At 37.5% G+C, this 25,038-nt stretch overlaps 1 protein-coding gene across 1 annotated transcript in view; it reads right to left on the reverse strand.

Moving 5' to 3' along the window:
- Positions 1–4,058: 4,058 nt before the first annotated feature.
- The window catches only part of znrf1 (zinc and ring finger 1), a 96,628-nt gene continuing 75,648 nt past the window's right edge, over positions 4,059–25,038 (reverse strand). Inside the window, exons 3-5 of the mRNA XM_040132008.1 lie at positions 18,408–18,513; positions 7,183–7,274; positions 4,059–5,678 (exon numbers count right to left, since the gene is read on the reverse strand). Coding sequence (XP_039987942.1) covers positions 7,217–7,274; positions 18,408–18,513 — 164 coding nt within the window. The 3' untranslated portion in view covers positions 4,059–5,678; positions 7,183–7,216. The remainder of the gene's footprint in view (positions 5,679–7,182; positions 7,275–18,407; positions 18,514–25,038) is intronic.

Consider the following 25,038-nt stretch of genomic DNA (forward strand, 5'->3'; position numbering starts at 1 on the left):
CTCTTAGTTGTGGGCCATGATACACTTGGAACACTGTCACACAAATAGGCAATGAGGTTAGTTATTTGGCTTCTTATGGCTCACTGTTATGCACCATAATGTGAGTCCCCATCCCTGAATATAACACTCTTAAACCCTCCATGTATCATTGCCTTAAGAAGGAATAGGGATGATCTCAGCACTAAAAGGATTATATCATTTTATTTTAAGTAGTGCTCACGAGGTGTCATAACCGTATTATGATCACAAGTGCTTTGATATTAGATGTGAAAAAACTCTTCTGGGATTGAATACTTTCCGCAGAAAATTTCACACCACATTCAAATGCCAATAAAGCTGCATTAGACATGAAGGCCACTTCAAATGGCTGCAAGAGGCAGCTCTTTAACAAAATATGAAATTGAATTCTCAAAATTTCTCTAAGTCAAGTCACAAAGCATTTACCAAAACAGTGTTGGATGTTTCATGAAGGATAGCAAAGCAAACAGAGGAAAAATATTTAAAAGTGTAAACTTTTAACTCTTAAGAGTCAACTCTACCCTCTTTGTGCAGAGATGTGATCATGTCTAGAAACAAGAATTTCATTTGTAGTCAGCAACACAATTACTGTTACCAGAACATTTTTCACTTTTTTCTAACACTTTTTAAGTTTGTTTGTGAGTATTTTTACATGCTTAATGCAGCTTTAATGTATGATATCATACATTCTAATGCTAATTGTTTTCTGAGGGTAATAATTAAGGGTGCATTAATAAATTTTTTTGCTTACTTGAGGGCAATGGAACAAACTAAAAACTAAAACTTCACTCTCCTTTTAGCTCAGTTTTGAGTTAGCTCCACTAACTCCTGATGGAAATATCTGTCTCTTTAGTTGTTAAAGAGACTATGTCCACCAGCTAGTCACTAACTTTGTCTACGTTTAAGTGCTGGGTAAGTTTTGTACTGTGGATTTACAGTGTACATAAGCTTTCTTGCTAAAAACAGGTGCCTGCTGCAGCTGGAAACAAGGTTGATGTTAGTAGTGACAATGAACCAAAATAAAAATTGCGTCCTGTAAAACAAAAAACAATGAACTGAAAGAAGCTAAAAAGCTCCATACAGCTGAGGGAAACTGCAGTCGGTATTGATTCTTTCTAGGTTTGAAAGTAAAAGCAACACCTTTCACATAACACAGTCATTCAATCCATTGTTAATATAAAAATATGGGTTAGAGCAGCTTTAATATCTGGCTCTTCAGTCTCTAAATGCTCCGTTATATTCACTCACTACTTATGTATTCTGTCTGCTGTTTGGAGCTGGGCAGGTATTGTACAGTGGGTTTATCAGAGCCTTTTTCACTGAAATGTTCATAAGAGCACAAATGCTGGCAGGAAAACAAATGCTATGAGCTTAAAGAGGCTACAAACCTCCGTAGAGCTGATGGGAAATCCAGAGTTCGGTCATTATTCCGTCTTGGTTTGTCACTATATGAAAACCCTTTAACATCACACTTAGTCATTTAATCCATTTTGTATCAAATAATTTTGACTAGTGCAGCTTTAAGATAACAGTGGTGCTTACACACTTATATGTTTACAGACCGCTACTTACCTAATCTCTCTGCTGTTTTGAGCTGGGCAGGTAGTGTACAGTGGGTTTATCAGAGCCTTCTTCACTGATAAGTTCATGAGAGCAGAAATGCGGGCAGGAAAACTAACACTATAAGCTTAAAGAGGCTAAAAGGCTCCTGAGGGAACTCCTTCTGTGATCATATTCCCCTCTGGGTTTGTCACTATAGGTCTAGAGAGAGAGGAGGGAACCCAGTGTTGGATCATATTCCCTCTGGGTTTGTCACTATAGGTAACCCCTTTCACATCAGACTTAGTCATTTAATCCATTGTTTATCAAATAATTTTGACTAGTGCTGCTTTAAGATAACAGTGGTGTATACGAATATATATTTTTACAGACCTTGTAATGCCTCGTAGTGCACTTCAAGTAAAGTTTTATGAAAAGACACTCATGATAAGGGTCCCCAAAATGGACTGTGCTGACTTTAACATCCATCTTTTACAGAAAATAGAAGTCCTCATGACTAGCGTAGTGTGAGTAAAGAGTAGCCCATGTTGTGTAAATTGTTAACTCCCAACTTATCACACTTTAGGCAGCTTCCATGTTGGCTTCAGAGCACTACAGGGGCCCCTTTGGCAGTTGACTGCATTCAATTGTGTTAAATTTCATACTTCCTGGTATTAAAAGCTTTAAAGGTGACTATAGAGCAATAAATCACAGGGAAAAAAAGGAAGGTGTGACAACTTCACCATCCATCAACATTTTAGTTTAGTGCAAAGTTATAACTCAAAAATAAGAATGATTGATAGCTACCCCCTTTTTTCCATACACACAAACACACACACGCACACATACACACTTCCAAGTGTATTAGTTAAATTATACTTGGGGGTTTCACCCCCAACAAAATATGATAGATCATGTAGCATCTTATAGGACTCTGAAACTGTTAGGAAGCCCCCATTTCTGATCAATGATTCCGTGCCAAAATTTAAGACTTAGTCTGAAAATTAACCTTAAGACTGGGTTTCCCCCAAAGCATCTTAGCAGTAAGTCCAACTCTTACACACCAACTTACAACAGTGTAACAGAGGTCAAGGGTGTAAGAGTTGGGGTCATCATGACCTTTTGTAGTGACTGGTTCAACATTATTTGTCATAAAGTGCAAGGAGTAAATGTGTGAGGAAAAATCCACATTTGAATGTTTGGTATATTCAGTCTTTTCCTGTTGATAGCTAGCCAAACAGACAAATTTATGTCAAACTGGAATATTTCCATTAGCTACTATGGAGTTTGATAGCAGATCAAGGGTACTAATTACCAATGTTCAACATTCATTCAGGTCTAAATCTTTCAATGAAAAGTCAAACACACCGGTTTTTACCACCTTCCGTAGCCTCAGTAGACCAGAATGCGCAGCAGCCACAAAAAATATTGTGCTATGAATTACAAGGTGGGAAGAGTTCTTTTAGGCATAAGAAAATATCTGGTTCTTTGATTAAAAAAATTAAAGTTAAAATATTATGTACATAAAAACATAAGGAGAAAACACCAACTATGACTCCCAAGGTGTATTCCGGTACAAAATATCAAATCCCTTTGCTTAAACGTCTGATGCCATTTGTAATGGTAATATTCTGACCTCTAACGGCTAAATTTGTAATTGCACCTGTCTTTTTATGGGGAAAATGTGAATTTATTTTGTAATTTATTTCACTGTCACTGAAATGATTGCAGTACAGTAAGGATGTTACAGTTAGGCACATAAGTATTTGGACAGTGACACACGCATCATTTTTAGGCTGTTTAGCAATTTAAAGTCCACCTCCAAATTCTGGGTCAATTTTAGATGAAGTGAGCAACTGTGTCCCTTTTATTCTGAGTTGCAACAACAAAGCAGTTTGAATTTGCTGCAGCTCGAATTTTTACTTCTTTGGCTTTTTCTCCATAGCACTGGCAACTAAAACTCATAGGTATTGTAGTGTTTAAAGCATGCCAACATGCCAAAATGACAATAACTGACTCTTATGTTCAAAATATAGCAAGACAGTTGTAAGCTTATTCCTAAATGCCCCTTCTCTGGGAATTGTCAGAGGGCAGTCTGAGAAATGTAGCAAAATAACCAAATGAAACAGGATTACACACAGCCTGTTTATAGAAAGTGGATACATCACATTTGATCCTAAAATAACTCATGGGCTGTGCTGAACATTTCTGAGTGATGTATGAGTAAAAGATGATTTAAGTGTGGATTTTTCTGTTAAATACCAACTGTAGCTCGATGTCCCTTTAATGTACAGGTATAATACACATTGTATCTATAGGCTGACAATAATCTAAGGATTAAGATGTTTGATAGGAGGCCCAGTGCTGGTCTGTTGTGTAGGTTGTATCTGGGGCACAGAATGAAGGTTCAACATAGATTCTGTCATCTAGCACAATTTATTCCACCATTTGTTTACAGTAGCTTTTTGTCAATGCAGTTTGTTTTATATGATTTGGTTTGTAGTAGTCTTCATAAAACAGCTCTGGCATTCGGAAGGGTGAGTAACACCCCACATGACTGCAATATTAAACAAATATTGTTAAATACAACAAATGAATAAATATGCCCCTTTCAGTGGATCCACAGTGGGACTACAGAGTCCTTTTTCGGTTCTGAGTGACTCAAGTCTCCAGTTGCAGTTAACCAGACCTACTCTTGCAGAAACACAATCTGGGGAACCGACAGTAGCATGAATCTCACACACACTCAAACACACATGCACAAATAGTCAGATGCACGGAGACACACACGCACTCTCTCACACCCAAGGCTCTCACTATAAAATGACTAATCATGAAAAGTCCTGCAGATCTAAAAAGAACCAATTGACGTTACATATATAATTTACAATATGTCATGTCGCTTCTCTGTTGCTGTAAACATCAGAAAAGTAAAGGGAGGACTGCCATTCAAACACACAGGGAACATGGACAGCTAGACTGTAAACATTTCCATACATAGACACACACAGCACTGTCCCAGTCGGCCCTCTGCACCTGACGTTTCATGCTGTCTCACATGAGAACACACACTCAGGCTTCAGCAAAAGCTATTTTGTAACAGTTCCAGGCACTCTCAAACACACATACATAGCGTACATACACATTTGAGATGAAGCCTGACACTGAGGATCCCAAACGTAAGTTATACAGTTGGAGTGTAAACAACATTTCTGGCCCCTTTATCCCTCCCAATCAGAACTGAGCACACTGAGACTACTCTCCATCCCCAGTCCACCTTTAGATTCCCCTCTTTATTTTGTACATACAAGAAAGGCTGACATCCGAGTTTTTTTTACGCTAACCCTCCCTGCCTGCCCAGATGTGCATAAAACCAGATCTAACTTTTTGATGTAATTTTTTCTTGAGTCAAATTGGTGAGGAAGGACACAGAACTGAGGCAGAAACTACGAGAAAGAAGCAAACTGAGACTGAGTCTTTAATGAGAGGGTTGGAGTTCTGTTGTGAATTGAGAGACCCATCAAATATTGTACAAGACTGTTTTTCATAACAACCTTCTGCAACTCAACAGTCCTACATTTGTCGATGTCTTCCTTCTATTTATTCCCATCTTCTTTTTCTTCCTTTCCATCATTTTCCCTCCTGCCACCTCCCTGCTCTGTTTCCTCTCCTCTCCCCAGTTAAGGCCATCAGAGGGTTGGACACAAATGACTGACAGGCTTGGAAGCAGATACAAGTTGGAAGGCCAGCTGCTGGAGACATGTAAGGACCTGAGCACCTCAGAGAGGCAACTGGCCGTGGCTGAGTTGGAAGGGGAGTGGAGGCCTGATGAAGCCCTTTAAGGGACTCTGTTAGGTTGGACATGTGGGACGTGAAGGAAGGAAGGAAGGGGGTGTTTGTAAGCAGTCTCTTCAGCAGATGTAAAATGTTGGACTCAAGAGGGGCCCTTTTATGCCCAATAGCGTGACAGTCATGTTTTTTTTTATTCAGTTCATGAGGAATAATTATCTTGGTTAGGATGGTGGATTCAGTCAGGATAAGTATGTCTTGATCACTATGATAGTTTCATCAGATTTGGTTGCGTCTGTGTCCAAATATCCACGGCAGGATCACGAGATGTTCTGGGGACATAGAGGAGGAAGGGTGGGGCACAGACAGAGACAAACAGGGAGTCTTTTAGTTAAATATGGTTTATTAAGTAAGGTATTAATCGTTGAAAAATGGTTTCATTGGCTTTGATGACAATAATTTGTGTAATTTCACAGACACACTCTGTATATAAGAGTGAAACATAGAAAAAAAGGAGAGTATGAATGTGAATTTTTAAAAAAAACCAATATTCATGTTCAAGAAAAGTCATTCTTCTTTAACCCTAATATTTATCTAGTTTTCTAGATACTCTAGTATCTAATTTTTAGCCTTGCTAGCAGCACAACTCTGTTGTTGGCAATGTCTATTGGTTAGCCACCACTTTGGTACAGATTGAAATAGCTCGAAAACTACTGGATTTCAATGAAATTTAGAAGAGAAATTCATGGTTCCCAGAGTCTGCTGCCTTGATCCCCTGACTTTTCATCTACAGCCCCCATGAGTTAAATATTTTTGGGTTTTAGTATATTGGGTACTAATATCCACTGAACAACTAGTGGATGGATTTACATGAATTTTGTACAGACATTCATGGTGTCCAGAGGATGCATCCTTCTAACTTATGTGATCCCCTACCTTTTCCTTCATCATCAATAAAAGGTTGAAACTTCTGTATTTTAATCAAATGTCTCAACAACTATTGGATGGATTGCAATGAAATTTGATATGCACATCCATTCCACTCAGGATGAATCCTAATGGCTTTGGTGATCCTGACTTTTAATTTATCACCTGAATTAAGATTTTGATTTGTTCAATTCTTTGGTTTATGAACTTACAACTGAAAAGCTAATGACATTCCCATCAGCCTTATCCAAACTTTGTGTTTAGTGCTAATTAGCTAATGTTAGCATGCTAACACACTACACTAAGATGGTGAACATTGTAAACCTACCTGTTTAACATCACGTTAGCATCATCATTGTGAACATATTAGCATGCTAACGTTAGCATTTAGCTCAGAGAACTTGTGTGTCTTAGTACAGCCAAATAGAGGTACTAGCATGGCTGTACTCTCAGTCTTGATACAGTATGAATGTGTCCTATTCTATGGTTTATGTTTTATTGTACAAATAAAGATATTATTTAGATTTTATTTAGACTTTTCATTATCAAAATGTTAAAAATTGAACAATTTATAAAAGCTTAATTTAGTCTATTGAAACCCAGGGTACTTATAATACTGCTAATAATAACACTGATACTATTGCTAATGGTAATGCTAATAAGCAAAATATACATTCATATATGCATAAACTGTATTGAAATTACAAATTCTGGTCATGTTTAAGGGCTTCGCATTCACAACTTAATTTGTGTCTAGTCAAATGCATCAAATCCATCATATCAACGGAGGAAGATAGTCAATGGAGGAAGTTTGTCAATCTGGATATACAAAGCCAGCTTCTGTAGACTGGTTAACATGCACACTCTAATCTTTAAGTAATTAGCATTCAAAGTGTGAAATGTGCTCACCTTGAACAGTATTAATAGTGGGCCTGGTGGTAAGTCAGTCAGAGGGGTGTTCAGGGCAGGACCGATTGATCTCAAACCATGAGTCTATACAGCTGCAAATACACATAGACACAGTTACTTTGTATAACCACAAGACTCTATACAGCTGCAAATACAGTGGACATTTAGCGCAAATATTTAAGCTATGCAGGTCAAACATTTGCAGTTGACTAATCAAAAGGTCATCAGGATTTAAGAAAAAATTACAGTCAGCAACATAATAATTAAATAGTCAAGAAGAATAATACAAAATACATTTAATAATAATATAGTCTTAAATGGATTCAGTACTACAGAGGATAGTTGCTGTAGTAACATGCAGGCATGCTGGAAGGCCGCCATATACACCCACAGTAGCAGAACACACACAATATGCAACATATTAATGAGACCTAGAAGGAAAAAATAACTGCAGTGTATGTATGTGCATTATTTTAAACTTGTAAAATTTCACAATATTACCATGTTTTATGGAACCGTATATTTAAAAAGTATGTCTGTGTGGTAGAAGAAGATCATTTATTTAAGTGGAAGTAGCAATTTAAGAAGGTAGTATACCACAATGTAGAAACACTCCATTACATGTATAAGCCTTGCATTTAAAAAAAACTACAGAGACAGAGCCAGCAAAATGTACTTAAAAATCAAATATAAGAGTACTTATTTTGAAAAATAGTTCCATCCAAGGGTTACATTGTCAAGCAGTATTTTAGATTAATGTTGTAACCTGTTATTGGAAAGGAGCTACTGTATATACTGCTGGGTGGTTTTAGATAAAACAGTACATATAATGTTCTGCGTGTAAAATCTTTATCTGGAAAATAACTAACTACAGTATAGCTCTCACATTGATGACATTTAGTAAAAAAATACTATTATTTTTTCTATACTATAATATTTGTCTTTTAAATGTAGTTAAGTATAAAGTGGCATATAAAAACATTAAGGTACTTCACAGTTGAACTATGGATGCAACTTTTTCATCCAAAATGGGTTCTTGAGGCAGATAAAGGCATTCAAATGTTTTGGAAAAACCTCTGCAAACCTCAGTTATGTTGAAACCCAGAATACTAATGTTAATATTAATGCAAATACTACTTAAAATATAGCCACAAGCGTCAATTTGCAGGTTCTAAGATTTTTGCACTCAACGGAAGGAAGCTGCTCAATCACCCCAAAATTAGACATAAGTGGGTTTTCTCAATCGCAAGCAGCAACAAGTGGGTTTCAGGCTTGACAAAGCCGAGCAAAGTCATTTCAGCAAGTTTAATTTGAAGAAGGAGTGAGACCAATAACACACTTCTTTCATCATCACAATGTGTGTGAAAAAAATTCTAAATTCAAAAAATGTCAATGTAGGAAACAGCATCTTGTCTACCATATAGTAAATGCATTAGGGAGCTCATTGATGAAAAAATACTACTTCAGTGCTATTTATTAATATTTTCCTCCAAAAAGAATTAGCAAAAGTAAAGTCTTTGACTAAAGTTAATGACATGCTTATGAAAAAAAAATAAAAAAAGGTAATGCAGCGGAAGGTGCTATTAGGATGCTAAGCTGTTTTTTGCCCTGTTTCATCTTCATCCCGATTGCGTGGCATGTTTGATTCATTGTTATTTTCAGGAGTGTATAACTTAAGTATTAAGCAAGCGTAATGCCGGACTTCCCCACTGAATTTAATCAGGATTGCTCTAAGACAACTTGAGTTATGGCTAGTTTTCTACTATGCCCCGTCCTTTGCAGTGTTTTTTTGATTGATAGCGGCCATGTTTTTTACCGATCTTCCCCATTTATAATAGAAATGTGTAATTCAGACCTTCAAGACTATATACCAAATTTGGTGGTGATAGAGTTGAAATCCAAAAAGTCTATGTCATATGACTGTTTTTCACATTACTCAAATTAGCAATAAATCCATCATGGTGGCTTCTGGGATCTCATGCCATGTGCTTGGAAAAATAGAAGATCGACATAAAGCCCAGAGGCCTGACTCAGGGTTTTCATAGAATTTTCACGTATCGTTAGCTGAAACAGTGCAAAATAACCTATGTGTGAAGTTTTGCTTGAATTCAAACTCTGGTCTCTCACTAAACGAAACTCCCTGGAATCCCTAAGGGTTCCATGTGATGTGGCTACGATGACACCAAGGGAATAACAGCTGACCCACTCTGATCCTCCTTGCTCTTCCCCATATGCCGTCGTTGCTGTAAGAGCCTCTCCAGCCTTTTCCCTGTAACTTTGGTTGCTGCAAAGAAGCATCTTGTTTCAAATGTTTGAATTTAACTTCAGACCTAGCCCACAAGTCTTTAACTCATGGGCGAGTGAACAGAATTTTGTGTTCACTAAATAAATTTCCGGATCCGAAGGAGACAGCAGTGCAGCATCAGCTGATCTCTTATACTGCTTGCAGAAGTATGAAAAGATTTTGTCGAGGAGATTATGGAATACACATTATTCTTCTAAACTGAGTCGACTCTTCTGTTTTCCCTCTGCCCCTGAGGAAACCAGCTCGCTGTGACCACCTGAGGAGTAAGAAAAAAGGCTCGGCCATTGTTCAGTCAAGGACTGTGCTGAAGCCACACCAGATGGACCTACACACACTGCAACTGCTTTCTGAGACACCTAAAAGTAAGAGGCCTGTTTCTGTGCAGAGACTCAAAATACTTTGGTAGGCCTATTACCAAACAAGGATTGAAATTATCTACCAAGATTTATAATGATTGGACAAATCATGAATAACTTATGCCCAATTTCCTGCTAAGCCCTGTCCCTGGCAACATTCCCGCAAGGTTAAATACCAAATTTGGTGTTTATACAGTCAAAATCCAAAAAGTAGATATAACTTTACTGTCACATTGTACAAATTAGCAAAAAAATTATTTCATGTTTCTAGCTCACTTCAGCTCATAGCAATTTTTGTCTACCATATAAGTTAATGCATTGGGGAGGTCATTAATGAAAAAAACACATCGGTGATACTAATAATATTTTCCTCTAAAAGGCATTAGAAAAAATAAAAACTTTGACTGGAGTCAATGACAGGCTTATGTAAAGAGAAAAAGGGTAATGCAATGGAAGGTGCTAGTATGATGCTAAGTCCAGAAAAAGGACAAGACCTTTATGATTTATAAATGAACTGTAATCAAGCATACCAAGGACTACTCGTGTATGATTATGAAAATTCCTGCCTTTAATAAATGCAGACTTATATTCCCCAATTACCTTAAATGTTCGTGTTGGTGAATTTACACTCAGAAGAGGGCAGTATTTCTCTTACATGTATTATAAATATCTATTGTATTTTCAAATTTATTTGTCAAATCTTAATTTAATTTGTATGAATATACTTCAGAGAATTATTTTTAAGAAATATTTTTAAAATACTCAAAATATGTTCACCTTGGCATCCAAAACATGGAATCACTGATTTACAATGTAACCTCTGTAACAAGCTTAATGACCACAGGCCAGTGTCTAAGTTCATATGGAGGGGTTGAAGATGAGTGAAGGACTCAATCAGTAGCTCGAGCCATAGGGCAGGCTAAAAGTAAAATCATATTGAAACCTTCTTTTTATAAGAAAAATAAAAAATGTATATAACCTAAGCCGGCATTATTGACAAAAAACCTTGTTCAAATGCAAGGAAACAGTTTCATCTTAGGCCTATACAAAACCCATACATCTACCGTTAAAAGCATAACAGATATAACATAAGCTAATTCAGCCTCGTATTGGTTCCTCTGAAACTATGGCCATAACAAATTTCAGTTCTATGATATATTCAGGCTTCCTCAGTCCCTATTTGTGGTCAGTCTATTTAGTGTAAGGTGACGTTCAGTTAGTTTATAATCCGTTGTCAGTTCAGAGATAAATTTAGAGTTCTGGCTGCATCCGATAATAAAAGCAAAGGGATTATGGGCTTGTAACACAGTCCTACCACTCTGGTATCACCAGATAAGGGGATGAAGGAAAGATGCCTTCTTCTCCGGGTAGATGAAGTGCCAATTGTGGCTTGCCATCTCCTTTGGCAAGGGGAGAGTCCAGAATCCAAGATCCAAGGTATCTTAGGGGACTCTCAAAACCTAGCCTGTATAACAACAGGGCTATTATCTTAGATCAAGTCTGCATTATCTATGGCCATAGTAAATCCACAAAACATGAACTCTCAACATGCCACTATGATCTGATAGAAATTAAATGGGTTCCATTGTTTTAACTGTATAGTATCATTTATGATTAGTGTTTGTCTTTTCAACATCAATCATGAATTATGATTACAAATTTTTAACAATTTTTAGGTTTCATATTTCCCATGAATTTATTATACTTTTACTGAGGAATAGTAAACAGTATTGATTACTTACGCACCTCATGTTTTTACCATAGAAGTAACAATCTTTCGCTTCCAGTCATTATGCACAAATGTAAACATATGGTGTAAACAACGCAAACACCCTTCCCTACCTCAAGGTCAACAAGTGTAACTCAACAATTGTAACAACTCATGGAGGTAAAATTAAAAAGATTCAGCCCACACATTTCAACATGGAAAATACACACTCCTTCCAGTAGCACATGTCAACCGTCACATGCCAACTACTGCTGTTAAGTGGCAATCTCTAAGATTTCAGTACTAGTTGATTTGGCGACACCTGTAGTTACTGATGGTAACAGCAAATGTTTTTTAATACCACAGGTCCAAGAATTCTGGTGGAAACAAAACAAGCTATTGTCGTTCAGTTGGCCTTTTTCAGTCATTCTGTGAGCAACCGTGATCTGATTTTATGCTGCACATGGCATGAGTCAGCAAACAGAACACAGTGAAATGAGTTGGTTAGTTCACCGAGACGTTGAAGGTGTGCAGTCTGTCACCTGCAGCTCTTCATCTAACAGCTCACTGTGGCTGCTCCTTCTTGTTCTATTACTCCCTGCAGTATTTCAAACTGATCTGGCGTCCAAAAGTTCTGGAAACGCCCATTTTCATGTTTTTCACGTGCATTTTTGATTTCGGGGGTGGAGGGTGGTGGGTGTTTACAGGTTAGTTAGTGAGTTGTAGCTGCAATAGGCTCCTTAACAGAAAATATATCTGCATGTAGATCACTTCCTACAGCCACATGACTTGTACAACTTAATTGACACACAGAATACACATCTCAGTTTAACTTTGGCCCATGGTCCTTCTGTGAACTTTCTGGATTTACACTTTGTCAACTAAATTCCTAAATGAGGAAATGGACATTCGGCCCTTTTTGTGACTCTTTGCTGTTGGTCTCTGGCTGACAATATTGCACTTTTCGTTATAGGATAAATAGAGGCACCACTTCAGTGTTATTTTCCATTATTGATGAGGGCCCACAAGTCCAACGGTTGTTAGGGACACCCGATGGAGTGTTTTCCTCTAAATACATTTTCTGTCAAATTTATGTTCTGTAAATATACACTTTTTCTTAAATAAATAAGATAAATATATATATAAAATAAACAGATAAATATATGTATATGTATATATGTGAAATATACATTTTTTTAAATGCTTTTTCTATATCCTATTACAGATTATGCTCATGTGACCTCATCATGTGACCAGTATCATGTGATATATGCTGGCACTGTGCATTGTACTTTGTCCGATGAAGAAAACATCACTAGTTCTTTGGTGCAGTAAATAAGTGAATATTGGAGCCCCACAGTGTATGAAACTATTTGTTTCTTATTGTTTACTCGTTTTCAGCTTGTACATTTCTAAATTGTACCATAGAAGCAACATTCTTTTACTTCTATATTATCTTAATCTGCAAAAATATAGTGTAAATGTCTATCACACTAGCAGTATGTATCTAAAACTGTTAGACTGTGGTGCCTTTAACACCATTGTGACACAGTCAAAAAACACTTTATAAAAGTAAGTTAGCTATATTTTACATTTCACGTTTTCATTAGGTGTAAACAACACAGGCAACAAGTGTAACTCAACAACTTTAATATATCATGGCGGTAAAACTAAACAGATGCAGCCCAAACATTTCAACATGGAGAAAACACACACTCTCCCTGCAGTACCACGTATTGACCATCACATGCCATCTACAGTTGTTAGCTACACTATATTAGCCAAAAAAATTCAGCTCACGGTAATTTGAGCTGTGGCACAAGACAAATAATAATAATATTAATATATGGACCTGCAGTGAGGTATTAACCAGGCAGCCTGTTGAGGTGATGTAGTTCGGACCTACAGGCCCATGGACGCGATGCAAGTCTCAGGTTGAGAGCAGCAGAGACATTGGAAAACATTCCAAGGTTGGAATGTTTCTGAGGGGTATTCCAGTGAGGTATTCCAGATATCATGGTAAACCTAGCATGGCATAAACCCTGGACTTGTGGTTGGGTGAAACTGTTGCGGGTTCTGAAATTTTATATGCAACAATTTATACAGATTGGACTTCAACCTACGATGTGTTTGAAAAGGTTGGTTTTGCATATTTTCCAATTTTCTGTAAAAGCGACACCTAGTGACCAATATGGACCTATGTAAAGATATGACAAAACTGCCTTTGAGTACAAGTTTTTCCTTTATTACATTTGCATTTTTTGGCGTATCAAAACTCTTTTAATAACTTTTGATCATGAGAGTACATAGAGGATACATGCAGATTTTCATGCGGATCGCACTTACAGCCTAAGAGTAGTTTTGAAAAACAATTTTAGCATATTTCAAGCGCCATCTAGTGGCTTATTTGAGCCAAATTTTGCATAGACCATCTGTTTTGACTGCAACATATAGGAACTTGCCCATTTTTTGGATTATCAAAATTCTTATGAATATAATATAAATATTTATCATTAGTCAATATATTTTACATGCACATTTTCATACAGATCGTACATACAGCCCAAGAGTAGTTTGGAAAAACAACATAGCATATTTAATGATTTTGCAACAAAAGCACTACCTAGTGGCCGATTGGCACACAATTTTGTACACACCGTCAGCGGATCATGGAAAACTACTATGCTAAGTTTCATGATACTAGCATTGATTGTTGCCAAGATATGCAATACTTCCTGTTTTGACTTCAACCTATGGGAAGTTGTTCCTTTATAGCTTGCGCATTTTTGGGTTTATCATACTTCTTTTAGTAACTTTTTATCTTGAGTGTCCCTAGATTATATATGCAATTTTTTTTTTGCAGATCAGACTCACAACCTAGGAGGAGTTTGGAAACTAAATTTTTCATATTTTGGAATTTTGCAAGAAAAATGTATATAAATGAGCGTTGCCTGTATCATGAAATTCAGCTGAACTCAGGGAATGCATGTACCTAAGGTTTTTGAATGTGCAACGTTCTGTATGGGAGTGAATGGCCAAATGCACTTACCTTGATTATAGCACCATCTGCTGGTTGACATGTGTCATTTTTAGTGTCTGACGTGTGCACTATTCTATACCTTCCTTGAAAAATTCACTTACGTAACTTTTACGGTGTATGCTGCAGTATCACTTTTACCAACGGGGGAATAAAAAAAATTAAAAAAAAGAATAAAAACCTGAGTGATTCCAGTACCACACTGCTTTGCATGCTTGGACCCCTAAAAACCTGAGCGATTACAATAGGGTTCCCAGCACCGCTGGTATGGGGAGCCACGTTGCTTTGCATACCTGGCCCAAATATGTCTTCTGAATAAACTGTGTGAACTTATTGTCCCATAAGTAACCGAGCTCAGCTAATAAACTAAAAAAGCTTGCTAACTAACCATCAGTAAGTTTGTTAGATAGGAGAGCTAACAATAAAAAGTAATTCCCTCTTCTTTTTATTGAACAAAATGCCAAGGAGATGTAAACAAGACAGTGGGGAGAAAATAGAGAAAAGCTTTGGAAGCTATTGTGACTGACTGGTGCTGGCCTAGCAAGACAGCTCACTAGTCAACAGTTAGCTGGCCAGCTATAGTAGATCACCAACTAGCCATGCAAGTAGTCACTACATCACCAAGCTTCTCACCCCACATATTTCACATGGACGAGCAAATCTCATAATATAGTGTGACCACTGCAATACACTGCAAAGTAAATGAGAGATAAATATAGTTAAAGCAACAGCATGTTACTTTCTACTATTATGTTTTACTGAAATATGCCTCAAAACATGTCTTAGTTTGGAGAGGTGATGTCAAAGGCTTCTATGAACCGGGCTCATTTTATAGCCTGGCAGTAGTGCAGAATGCAGAGATATTCCCGTTTTTGAGCAAACCTCGCCTTTCTAAACAATCAGTGAAGGCCAAAGTCAGGGGTGGGAGCTCATGGCTGTCAATAAATATCTGAACACACTTCTGAGCCACTACTTCTCTTGTACCACTAGCTTAAAGCTAGTGTTAGCGGCTGGAAGATGTTGCTATTGCTGACTCATAGGCTAGTCAGCTCCCGGTTCCTGCATTAGCTAAGGCAGCGTACATGACAAGGATGTGGACGAAGGGCTGGACGGAGCATAATGAAGCATGAGGAGGGAGCAGAGTGGTTTGCCTTTGAGTGTCATGGTAGCGCTAGCTTGATTTCCAGAACTTGCATATCGTAGTTTTAACTTAAAAAAGTAGAGTGGAGTAGAAGGTAGCATAAAATGTAAACACTCTAGTAACGTACCACAAACCATAGGGAGTGCTAATAAGAAGCTAGTAAAGGCTAAGTCTCCGCAAAATGGTCATGGATATATAATGCTGAGGCTTTTTGTGAATTATTTAGTTTAGTGATTGTTGTTTGGATGTAATAGCTAACAGGTTATGTTGTGTGAGAGAGAGCGAGCTCATGAGAGAGACAGCTGAGAGATACAACGACTGTGCTCTAATTGTTTCCTGATTTTGAAATTCACTTTGGCTGTCTTTGTATTTAGTGCCAAATGCAGCGCACACACTGCACAGGTGGGAGGAGAGGGACAAACAGGCAGGAGGTTGATTCAGATGACACAGTGCAAAGCAAGTTGTTGGTGTTGCTGCGCGGATAATATATGTCTCAGAACCAGAATCTGTTTCTGAAACTATGCCACTCATCTGACAAACCAAATTATTTCAGCAAATGCACAGAAATAAGGGAATAATGATTCAAATGTAAATAAGCTATTTTAATCAAACACTCTCCAGCCAATAGATGCATTTAAATCGCCATTAAAAAATTGAGAATAATATGGTTAAAGCAGGGACACTGGTAAAGCAGTATGCATTCATTTATAAATTAATGATTGATTGATTCTGACACTATCTGTTCTTGACAGCTGCTTTATACTGTATGAAAAACATTTCATTCAGTTCATTAAATCCCTGCAGTCATATGAAAGCATCAGGACACATGGTATGTTGATAAATCTGCAGCCTCTGATTTGCGAAGTGCCGCGACAGACTGCAGTGCCGTTACACATGACCATTCACTGTGTTTACCTTTATTTATTCACATGCAAATGACATCAGGCTGCTACAGAAATAACCACACCTCTATATACTTCAGACCTGCTGGTTAGAACTCAGTATTCTGCCTGTCATGCGGGAGACAACGGATTACTGGAGCTCATTAAACCTGTTCGTCATGACCTTTCCTTCCAACTTTTTTTTTTTTTTTTTTTTTTACAACTTTTTGTTTTTACAGAAGTTAATGTTTTATTCTTGCAATGCATTACAATGTCAATACTGCTGCATCACATTTTGCAATGTCATGTAACAATTTACAATATGTGAATAAGTTGAGTAACACTGAAAAAGCATTAGATCGATGCAATCATATACACTCACACCTTATTATTCATGCAGCTATCCAATATACCAATCATGTGGCAGCAGTGCAGTGCATAAAACCATACAGATACAGGTCAGGAGCTTCAGTTAATGTTCACCTCAAACATCAGAGTGGAGAAAAATGTGACTTTGACCATGTCATGATTTTTGGTGCCAGCCAGGATGGTTTGAGAATTCTGAAACTGCTGATCTCCTTTGATTTTCATGCACAGCGCTTTTGAGTTTACTCAGAATGGTGCAAAAAACAAAAAAACAGAAATGCCTTGTTGATGAATGAGGCCAGAGTAGAATGGCTAGAATGGTACAAGCTGACAGAAAGGCTACGATTCCTCAGATAACCACTCTTTACAACTGTGGTGAGCAGAAAAGCACATCAGAGCCAGATTAGCTACAACAGCAGAAGACCACGCTGGGTTCCACTCCTGTCAGCCAAGAACAGAAATCTGAGGCTGCACTGGGCACAGGCTCACTAAAACTGGATAGTTGAAGACTGGAAAAACTAAACTTCTCTGATGAATTTCCCCTTTCTGCTGAGGGACACAGGTGGCAGGTTCAGAATCTGGCATCCATAAAATGAATCCAACTTGCCTTCTGTCGGCAATCCATGCCAATCAATCATCGTCTGAATGCAACAGCCTATGTGAGTATTGCTGCTAACCATTTTACTCATCTTCAAATGGCGACTTCCAGCATGGCGATGCACCGTGTTACAAAGAAAAAGTTGTCCCAAACAGGTTTCATGACCATGAGAATGAGTTCAGTGTACTTCAGCTGCCTTCCCAGTCACCAGATACGAATCCAATAGTACACGTTTGGGATGTAGTGGAAAAGGAGATTCACAGCCTGAATATGCAACTGAAAAATCTGCAGAAATTATGTGATGCAGTCCAATCAGCATGGACCAGAATCTCAGAGGAATGTTCCAGGATCTTGTGCAATCCAAAGCCACAAAGACTGAGACTTTGGGAGCAAAGGGAAGCCCTACCCAGTATTAGTATGGTGTTCCTAATAAAGTGTTCAGGGAGTGTAAATGGCTTTACCAAACTATTTTTTCATCACTTCTTTAATTAACCGCTAACATGTTGTGTGTTCACATCGTGCCACTCTGTAACATGCAGAAAAAAAATATTTTATGAAGAGTCGTATTCTTGTCATATTGCACTGTGACTGGTTCAGCTGTTTTAGAGCTATGAGACCAGTTTTGTGACTGGGTCACACATTTATTAATTAATATATTGATGTTTAGATATGCTACACCAAGCACCTTTATTATCCAGTGATATATTATGTATCATATCTAGATAAAAGGCAATGAGTACTGTCCATCTAAAGAAGTGCAAAATTATATAATGGGCAGTGATTCAAATCTGTGTGTGTGTGTGTCTGTGTGTGTGTGTGGAGGTGTGTGTCACCTTTTGTGGTAGATGCAGAGGCACGGCAGTCTGGCTATGGTGTCCCCTTGCTGAAGCTCCTCTAGACAGATCACACACTCACCAGCATCCCTTGGCAACACATCATCTAATGTGGCAGGCACACACACACACACACACACACACACACACACACACACACACACACACACACACACACACACACACACACACACACACACACACACACACACACAAAGAGCAGAACACATATCAATATATTCCAAAAAGAGTTACAATTTCAGACTTCATTAGCATATCAAATATAGCAGAGAGCAGTAGGGAGAGCAGGTTGGTGCATTATAAACAGTAAATAAAGTGGTTAGTTCCTGCTTGAATCAAGGAAAATGCACAAGGAGTTTCAAGATGAATTAGGAGTCTGTGTCCATCATATGGAAATTCAACACTGAATATTTTTGTTAGCATCCATACACTTACAGTAATCAATGCAGTCTCTTAAAAAGTCATGAATGGTCTACACACTACAAGACTTTGAAAAGTAAATATATTAAATGTAGTTTGTAGAGTTTATTTTTCAGAAGATATTTTACATTTAGTCTAATGTATTCAAGGCTGCGCTGGGAAGAAAGGAAAACTAAAAACGGCAATATGGCAAATGTGTTACACTACTGTACAGCAAATTGAACACATTGCGTTTTATCCGTATGCATTTTCACTTTTAAATACTGACAATGCTTAGTTTTCATTGTTTCTGCCTTATTATAGGGTTATTATACTGTTAATAGTTATTTTAAGAAGTAAACATGCTACTCGACAATTTAAATATATATTTTACTGGTTAAATTTCTGTTATATGAAAATTCAAAGAGGCATTAAAACAGCACTATTTCGTTTGTAAAACCTGGGGGTATCTTGTTTATTGACAGAAAAACTGAGTGCATTTGAAGTCAAGTTGAAGTTCCATAGAGCATGGTAGGTGCTACAGCACCCTGTGGTGCCTTAAGGACAGGCCAAAAGTACCATACAAATATTTTTCCCCTTTTTTTAAATTACACTTACATTTTTAAATAATATCTCACCTCATCAAGAAACATGATGGCATTTACATTAACAGTGTTTTTATGTTATGCTTTCAAAGGTATCTTAACAGAAAAAATAAACAGTAACATTGAAATCACTATATTAAAAACAAGGTTAAATATAAAAGATTGCTGAGACAAATGATGAAAGATAATGGTTGCCAGTTGTCATAGTAACTCAATACCCTTTCCAGTGTGCAAGTTTCAAGTATACAACAGAGAAAAAGCAGAGCAGGCGATGGTATAATTTGTCACTCTTACGAGGGATCAAAGAAATGTTGATACAACTTGACCCTTAAAAGGGTCAGAGACATTTAAAAACTACTATTTTACTACTCGGCATTACTCTGCAAATGAAAGAGGTAAAGCTAGTTGTCACACACCAGAATGCCTCATCTGCAGGAAAAAACTTTAAGGTTTGAACAAAATACTAACAATATGTTAGGCGGGTATTATGTTTACCATGTTAACAATCTTAGTTTGTTAGCATGGTAACATTTGCTAATTAGCACTGAACACAAACTACAAATAAGGCTGATGGAAATGTCATTAGTTTTGCAGGTATTTGGTTATCAAGTAAAGTACTAGACACCTGATGTTGGCACTAGATGAAAGTCAGAGAATCAGCAAAGTGATTACAGTTCATCCTGAGCGGAACATGAACATATATATACCAAATGTCATGGAAATCCATTCAATAGTTATTGAGACATTTCACAAAAAACCACAAATGTCAGCCTCATGCTGGCATTAGAGGAAAGTCTGGAGATCACCAAAGTCAGTTGGATACATCATCTGGTGACCATGAATGACAGTACAAAATTCTGTGCCAATCCATCCAGTAACTGTCGGGATATTTCACAGAATAACAAAATACTGTGACCCGCTCATGGTGGGGAGATCACCAAAGTCAGTAGGTTTCATCCTCCGAAGACTATGAATGTCTGTGTAAAACTTCATGGAAAACCATCTGATAATTGTTGAGATATTTTAGTCTGAACCAAAGTGGTATACAAAGTGGTAGAACGGGGGACATTGCCATCCCTAGAGCCATGCTAGCATACAGTCATAGCGAAAATTATTGGCAAATAGAGGCTGCCATTGTTGCTGCTGGTTCTGCACACAAATATTAATAAAGGGTGCCAAGAACTGTTTCTGAGGTACAGTTTTAATTTTTAATTACTATGCAAGTTTAGTTTTTCTTTTCTTTTGTTCAGGAACATTTTAATAAATATTCTGGTTATACAAAATTGGTTCATTTGCTTGCATTTCTTAAAATATTCTGAGCTATGTATTTGAAATTCAGGGAAGCCCATAATTTTGACCAGGACTGTAGCTAAAAATCAATATACGGGCTGTTTTGGCTTTAAAGTGTGTGAACCTCTCTTATAGAGGATCAAGGGGCACACCAATCAGCCACAACAGTAAAACCAGTTACCAGTTTTAATGCTGTGGCTAAATGGTATGTTTATCTATATACAGACGGGTGAAAAATTAAAGGAAAAACCAACATAAAGTGTCTTAGTAAGATGTTGAGCCACCATGAACCGCTAGAGCAGCTTCAATGCACCTTAATGCATTGAAGCTGCACCATTCTTCCAAAAGATATTCCCTCATTTAGTGTTTTAATAATGGTGGTGGAGAGCACTGTCAGTCCAAAATTTCCCATAGGTGTTTGATTGGGTTGAGATCTGGTGACTGTGAAAGCCATGACATATGATTCACATTATTTTAATACTCTTGTATTGTGCCCTATGGATGGGGGTATTGTCATCCTGTCATCCTGTTTCTCCACTCATTTTTCAGGGTTTTCTTTTAATAATTTGTCACCCATCTGTGTGTATGTATATTTATATATACATACATACATATATAAATATATTGTAGTATTCCATTAGCTTCTATAACAGTCTTTGGCTGTGTTCAAAATCACTCCCTATTTGCACTATATGTACTGTCTGCCATTTTATTGGATTGTCCAAATTCTGAGTGTGAATTTTGTGCTCAATATAGTGCCCTCAAAAATTCCCACAACTGAACAAGAACAGTATTGTCAATGGTGTGTATACAACCAGCAAGCCTTTTCCAAACTTGCATTTCAGTGTGGGAAGAAATTACATTTTCAAACTGTAATGACCTGTTTAAATTCAATATTTGCACTCTATGAGCAAAGCAGACTGTTTGAAGTAGTTTGCCTTTTGCATTGCACGTCCTATCAGATAAAAGCTAATATAGGTTGCATTCGAGTTAAATCAGACAAATTATGTGTTTTCATTTGAACTTGACTTCATGAAAAATTGAAAGCCCTACTACTTTGTGTTAAGAATCCCACAATGCAATGCGCCAGATTTTATAACTGCTAAATATACAGTCATGTGACCAAACACTTATTATTGAGGGCCCAATATTATGATTCATGAGCACCTGTAATCTCAATTTAATGCTTACTATAAAGTGAACTACTGAGTGTCTATATTGGAAGTAATGAATGACTGAATAAGTAAGTGATTTTGGACACAATCTCCTATAGATGGTTTCTGTCATTGGTCTGAAGTTTTGAAAGCAAGTTTTTGCTTGAAACTCATGATAAATGTTGCTTATTGCTAACAAAATAATTGCATTATCTTAAAAAAAAAAAAACATTCCACTGTACTGTCCTGTACAGAAACAGATACTGTGGAAAAAAATCTGTGTTAGAAAAAGAAGTGGAGGGAAACAGTAATAGAACATAACACCAAGGAACAAACATGAAAATTATGTGTGATATCAAAATAAACTGTACCAACATGAATATAATGACATATGAACTATGTAACAAATTAGACTTTGATCAGAATATGAGGAAATGGAATGTGAGATGAGTGTTATCTCCTCTCAGGTTGTGCAGACTCTCCCAGGTCTCTGAATGATTAGCTGCCGTCTCACCTGCCCCTGTTTCTCCTTCTTGACTTTCAGTTTTCTCTCCTGGTTGCTGGCTTGCCAACAAACATTAGACATTCAATACCTTCAAACAAGTTATGAATTGCAAGAGTCGCACTTTACTTCTCTGAATCACATCATTAATTTTGAAATTGTCCATGCCAGTGGTGGCATGTTGAATTTTGATGTTTTGCCATGAAAGAGGAAGTTACTGTAACTCAAACACACATTTCAAATCTGCCCCAGACTTCACATGTGATAAGAGCCCCAGCCTGAAGACCTCTACATGCCAATATTAAGATATAGTTATAGCGCCACCTACTGGCAACAGGAAATTATGTGTTTTATACTTTAATTTGCTACTTCTAGATGGTAGATCAGATCCACCTCAAATGTGATCAGAAAAGCTTTATTGTGAAGATTGAGAGTTTTCGTTCAACAGCGTTTCATGGCAGTGCAGCAAATTTGGATGTTTTGACATGAAAACAGAAACTGTTGTAACTCAAATCCACCTCAACAAATCTTTCCCAAATTTCAGATGTTTGATAAGAGACCTGGCCTGAAGACATCAGGCAAGTATTGAATCACAGTAATATGTCACCTTTAGGAAACAGGAAGAAATACTTGTGTTACAATCATCATTTTATTTACATGAAAGTTCCCTTATCTTGTCTACACTGGATTTACAACGACAAAATGCAGTGTCCGCTGCCACACACTCCTTTTTTTTTATGTGTGTAGATTTGTTTGATTAGTTAAAAGAGAAGTCCATCAGCTGAAACACAACAGCCCAGAATAAAAGTATCAGTGCTCATATCAAAATGGATGCTATACCATATGATCAGATAATGCAGAAGAAAAACCCTTGTCTCTATGTGCCACACAATACAAACAACACTGTGTGTTTCTCATTGTGCCTGGCCCATTCTCTTATCCTTATACCTTCAGATAAGGACAAATTGGCTTTTGCATAAAATCTACACCAAGATTTAATATTCGGTCATGACCACAAGGTTAGATTTTCTGATGTTTCCAAAGTTGAGAGTCATCTGGATGTGGAGATTATAATATTTCAACACAACCAATCAGTGAAAATTTGGTTGTAAATATATGACGATCAATATTGTTGCATTGTGAATAAAACAGGATTGACTGCATCACCTTATGTCTATGAGTAATGTTACAAGCTATACACAAAGGATCTACTGCATAGGTTTACACACTACTGCAATGTGCCTGTCAGACTGCAGCGGCCATCCAGGCAAATCTGTAAAATGTACAGACTGCAAGCGGATATGCACTGTTATGAGATGCAAAAAAAAGGTGTCCAGCTTAAAGTGTTATATATGTAGACGTGTAAAACTCTTTGAAAAATGTTGTAGGCTATACCTCATAAAATAGCGAAAGGAAGACAAAACAGACAACCAAAGAGGGATTTCTGTTTGAAGGGGAAGTGTGAGCACGGTGGAGAAGTCCTGGTTAATGACACTGAACTGACACGGAAGATCCAGACACAAAGTATATATTTTATGATTTTGAAACCCGTTTTTATGACGGTAGATATGCGCCCATCTTCATCTGTGCCATCACATTAAAAGGTGAAACGTGATGTGCCATAGGTTCAGATTGTTTGAAATTCTTAGTAAAACAATTCAGATGTATGAAATACAGCAACTACTCATTCATTGCCCACAGTGCCTCTGGATTTGACACCTACATCATATTGGACTATTTTACAAACGAGGGTATTGTACCTAACATAAACAAGTGAGGCAATAGGGTCCCTCTAACGTATGATCAGGTATACAAGCAGGGGTGGACTGATTCCTTTAGCTTTCTCCCTATGCGTTTAGCAAAGACCCCTGCAGCTTTAAGGTTTGGGAATGTACAAAATGGATATTTTCCTCACAAATTTAATACCAGGGCTAATGAAATTTTACAGTGGACTTCCAAAAAGAGTTGTGTCGCTGTGGTTTCAATAACATGTTGAGGAAGGCATGCATGGTCCACTGAATCTTGAGTGTGCTGGCTTAGACCCTTTCAAATGTACAACACTGGTATCATGTTGTATGGCCATTTACAAAACAAATTTCTTGTCTAATGACGCATTGGTTTTGACATACGATAGTGGTTAAAACATACTCTAATGCCTCTATACCGTGGCTTGAGTTTCTAGCACACAAGTACGGCATTGAGATTTTTCATGCACTTAAACATGGTGAGCTGTCACAGGGTCCTTTTTTTCACAGAGAGATGAGTCCAATACACAAGCTGCCGATGTGTTTGCAGGGTGTTTTTTTCATGGTTGTGAAAGGTGTCATAATCAAAGTCATGAGAACCCTGTCATTAAGATCACATCAAGTATTGAACAGACATTTCAATGAAAAAATCTCAGCCCTAAAAAGAGACTATGCTCTTCATGTAGTGGTCATGTGGAAATGCGACTGGACGTCAGCAGTTTATGGAAAGCTACAAGGCAGCGGCACGACTCAACCCTTGGGATGCTCTGTTTCATGGTCGAACAGACACAATAAAACAATAAAGCTGTACCATAAAACAGAGGGTGATGAAAAAATCAGATACTGCTATTTTACATTTGTACCCCACAGTCTTGTAAGCCATACCCCGTAGGTCACCTCCAGATTATATTTAAA

The sequence above is a fragment of the Xiphias gladius genome, chromosome 8, assembly GCF_016859285.1.
Source record: "Xiphias gladius isolate SHS-SW01 ecotype Sanya breed wild chromosome 8, ASM1685928v1, whole genome shotgun sequence".
NCBI classification, from domain to species: domain Eukaryota; kingdom Metazoa; phylum Chordata; class Actinopteri; order Istiophoriformes; family Xiphiidae; genus Xiphias; species Xiphias gladius.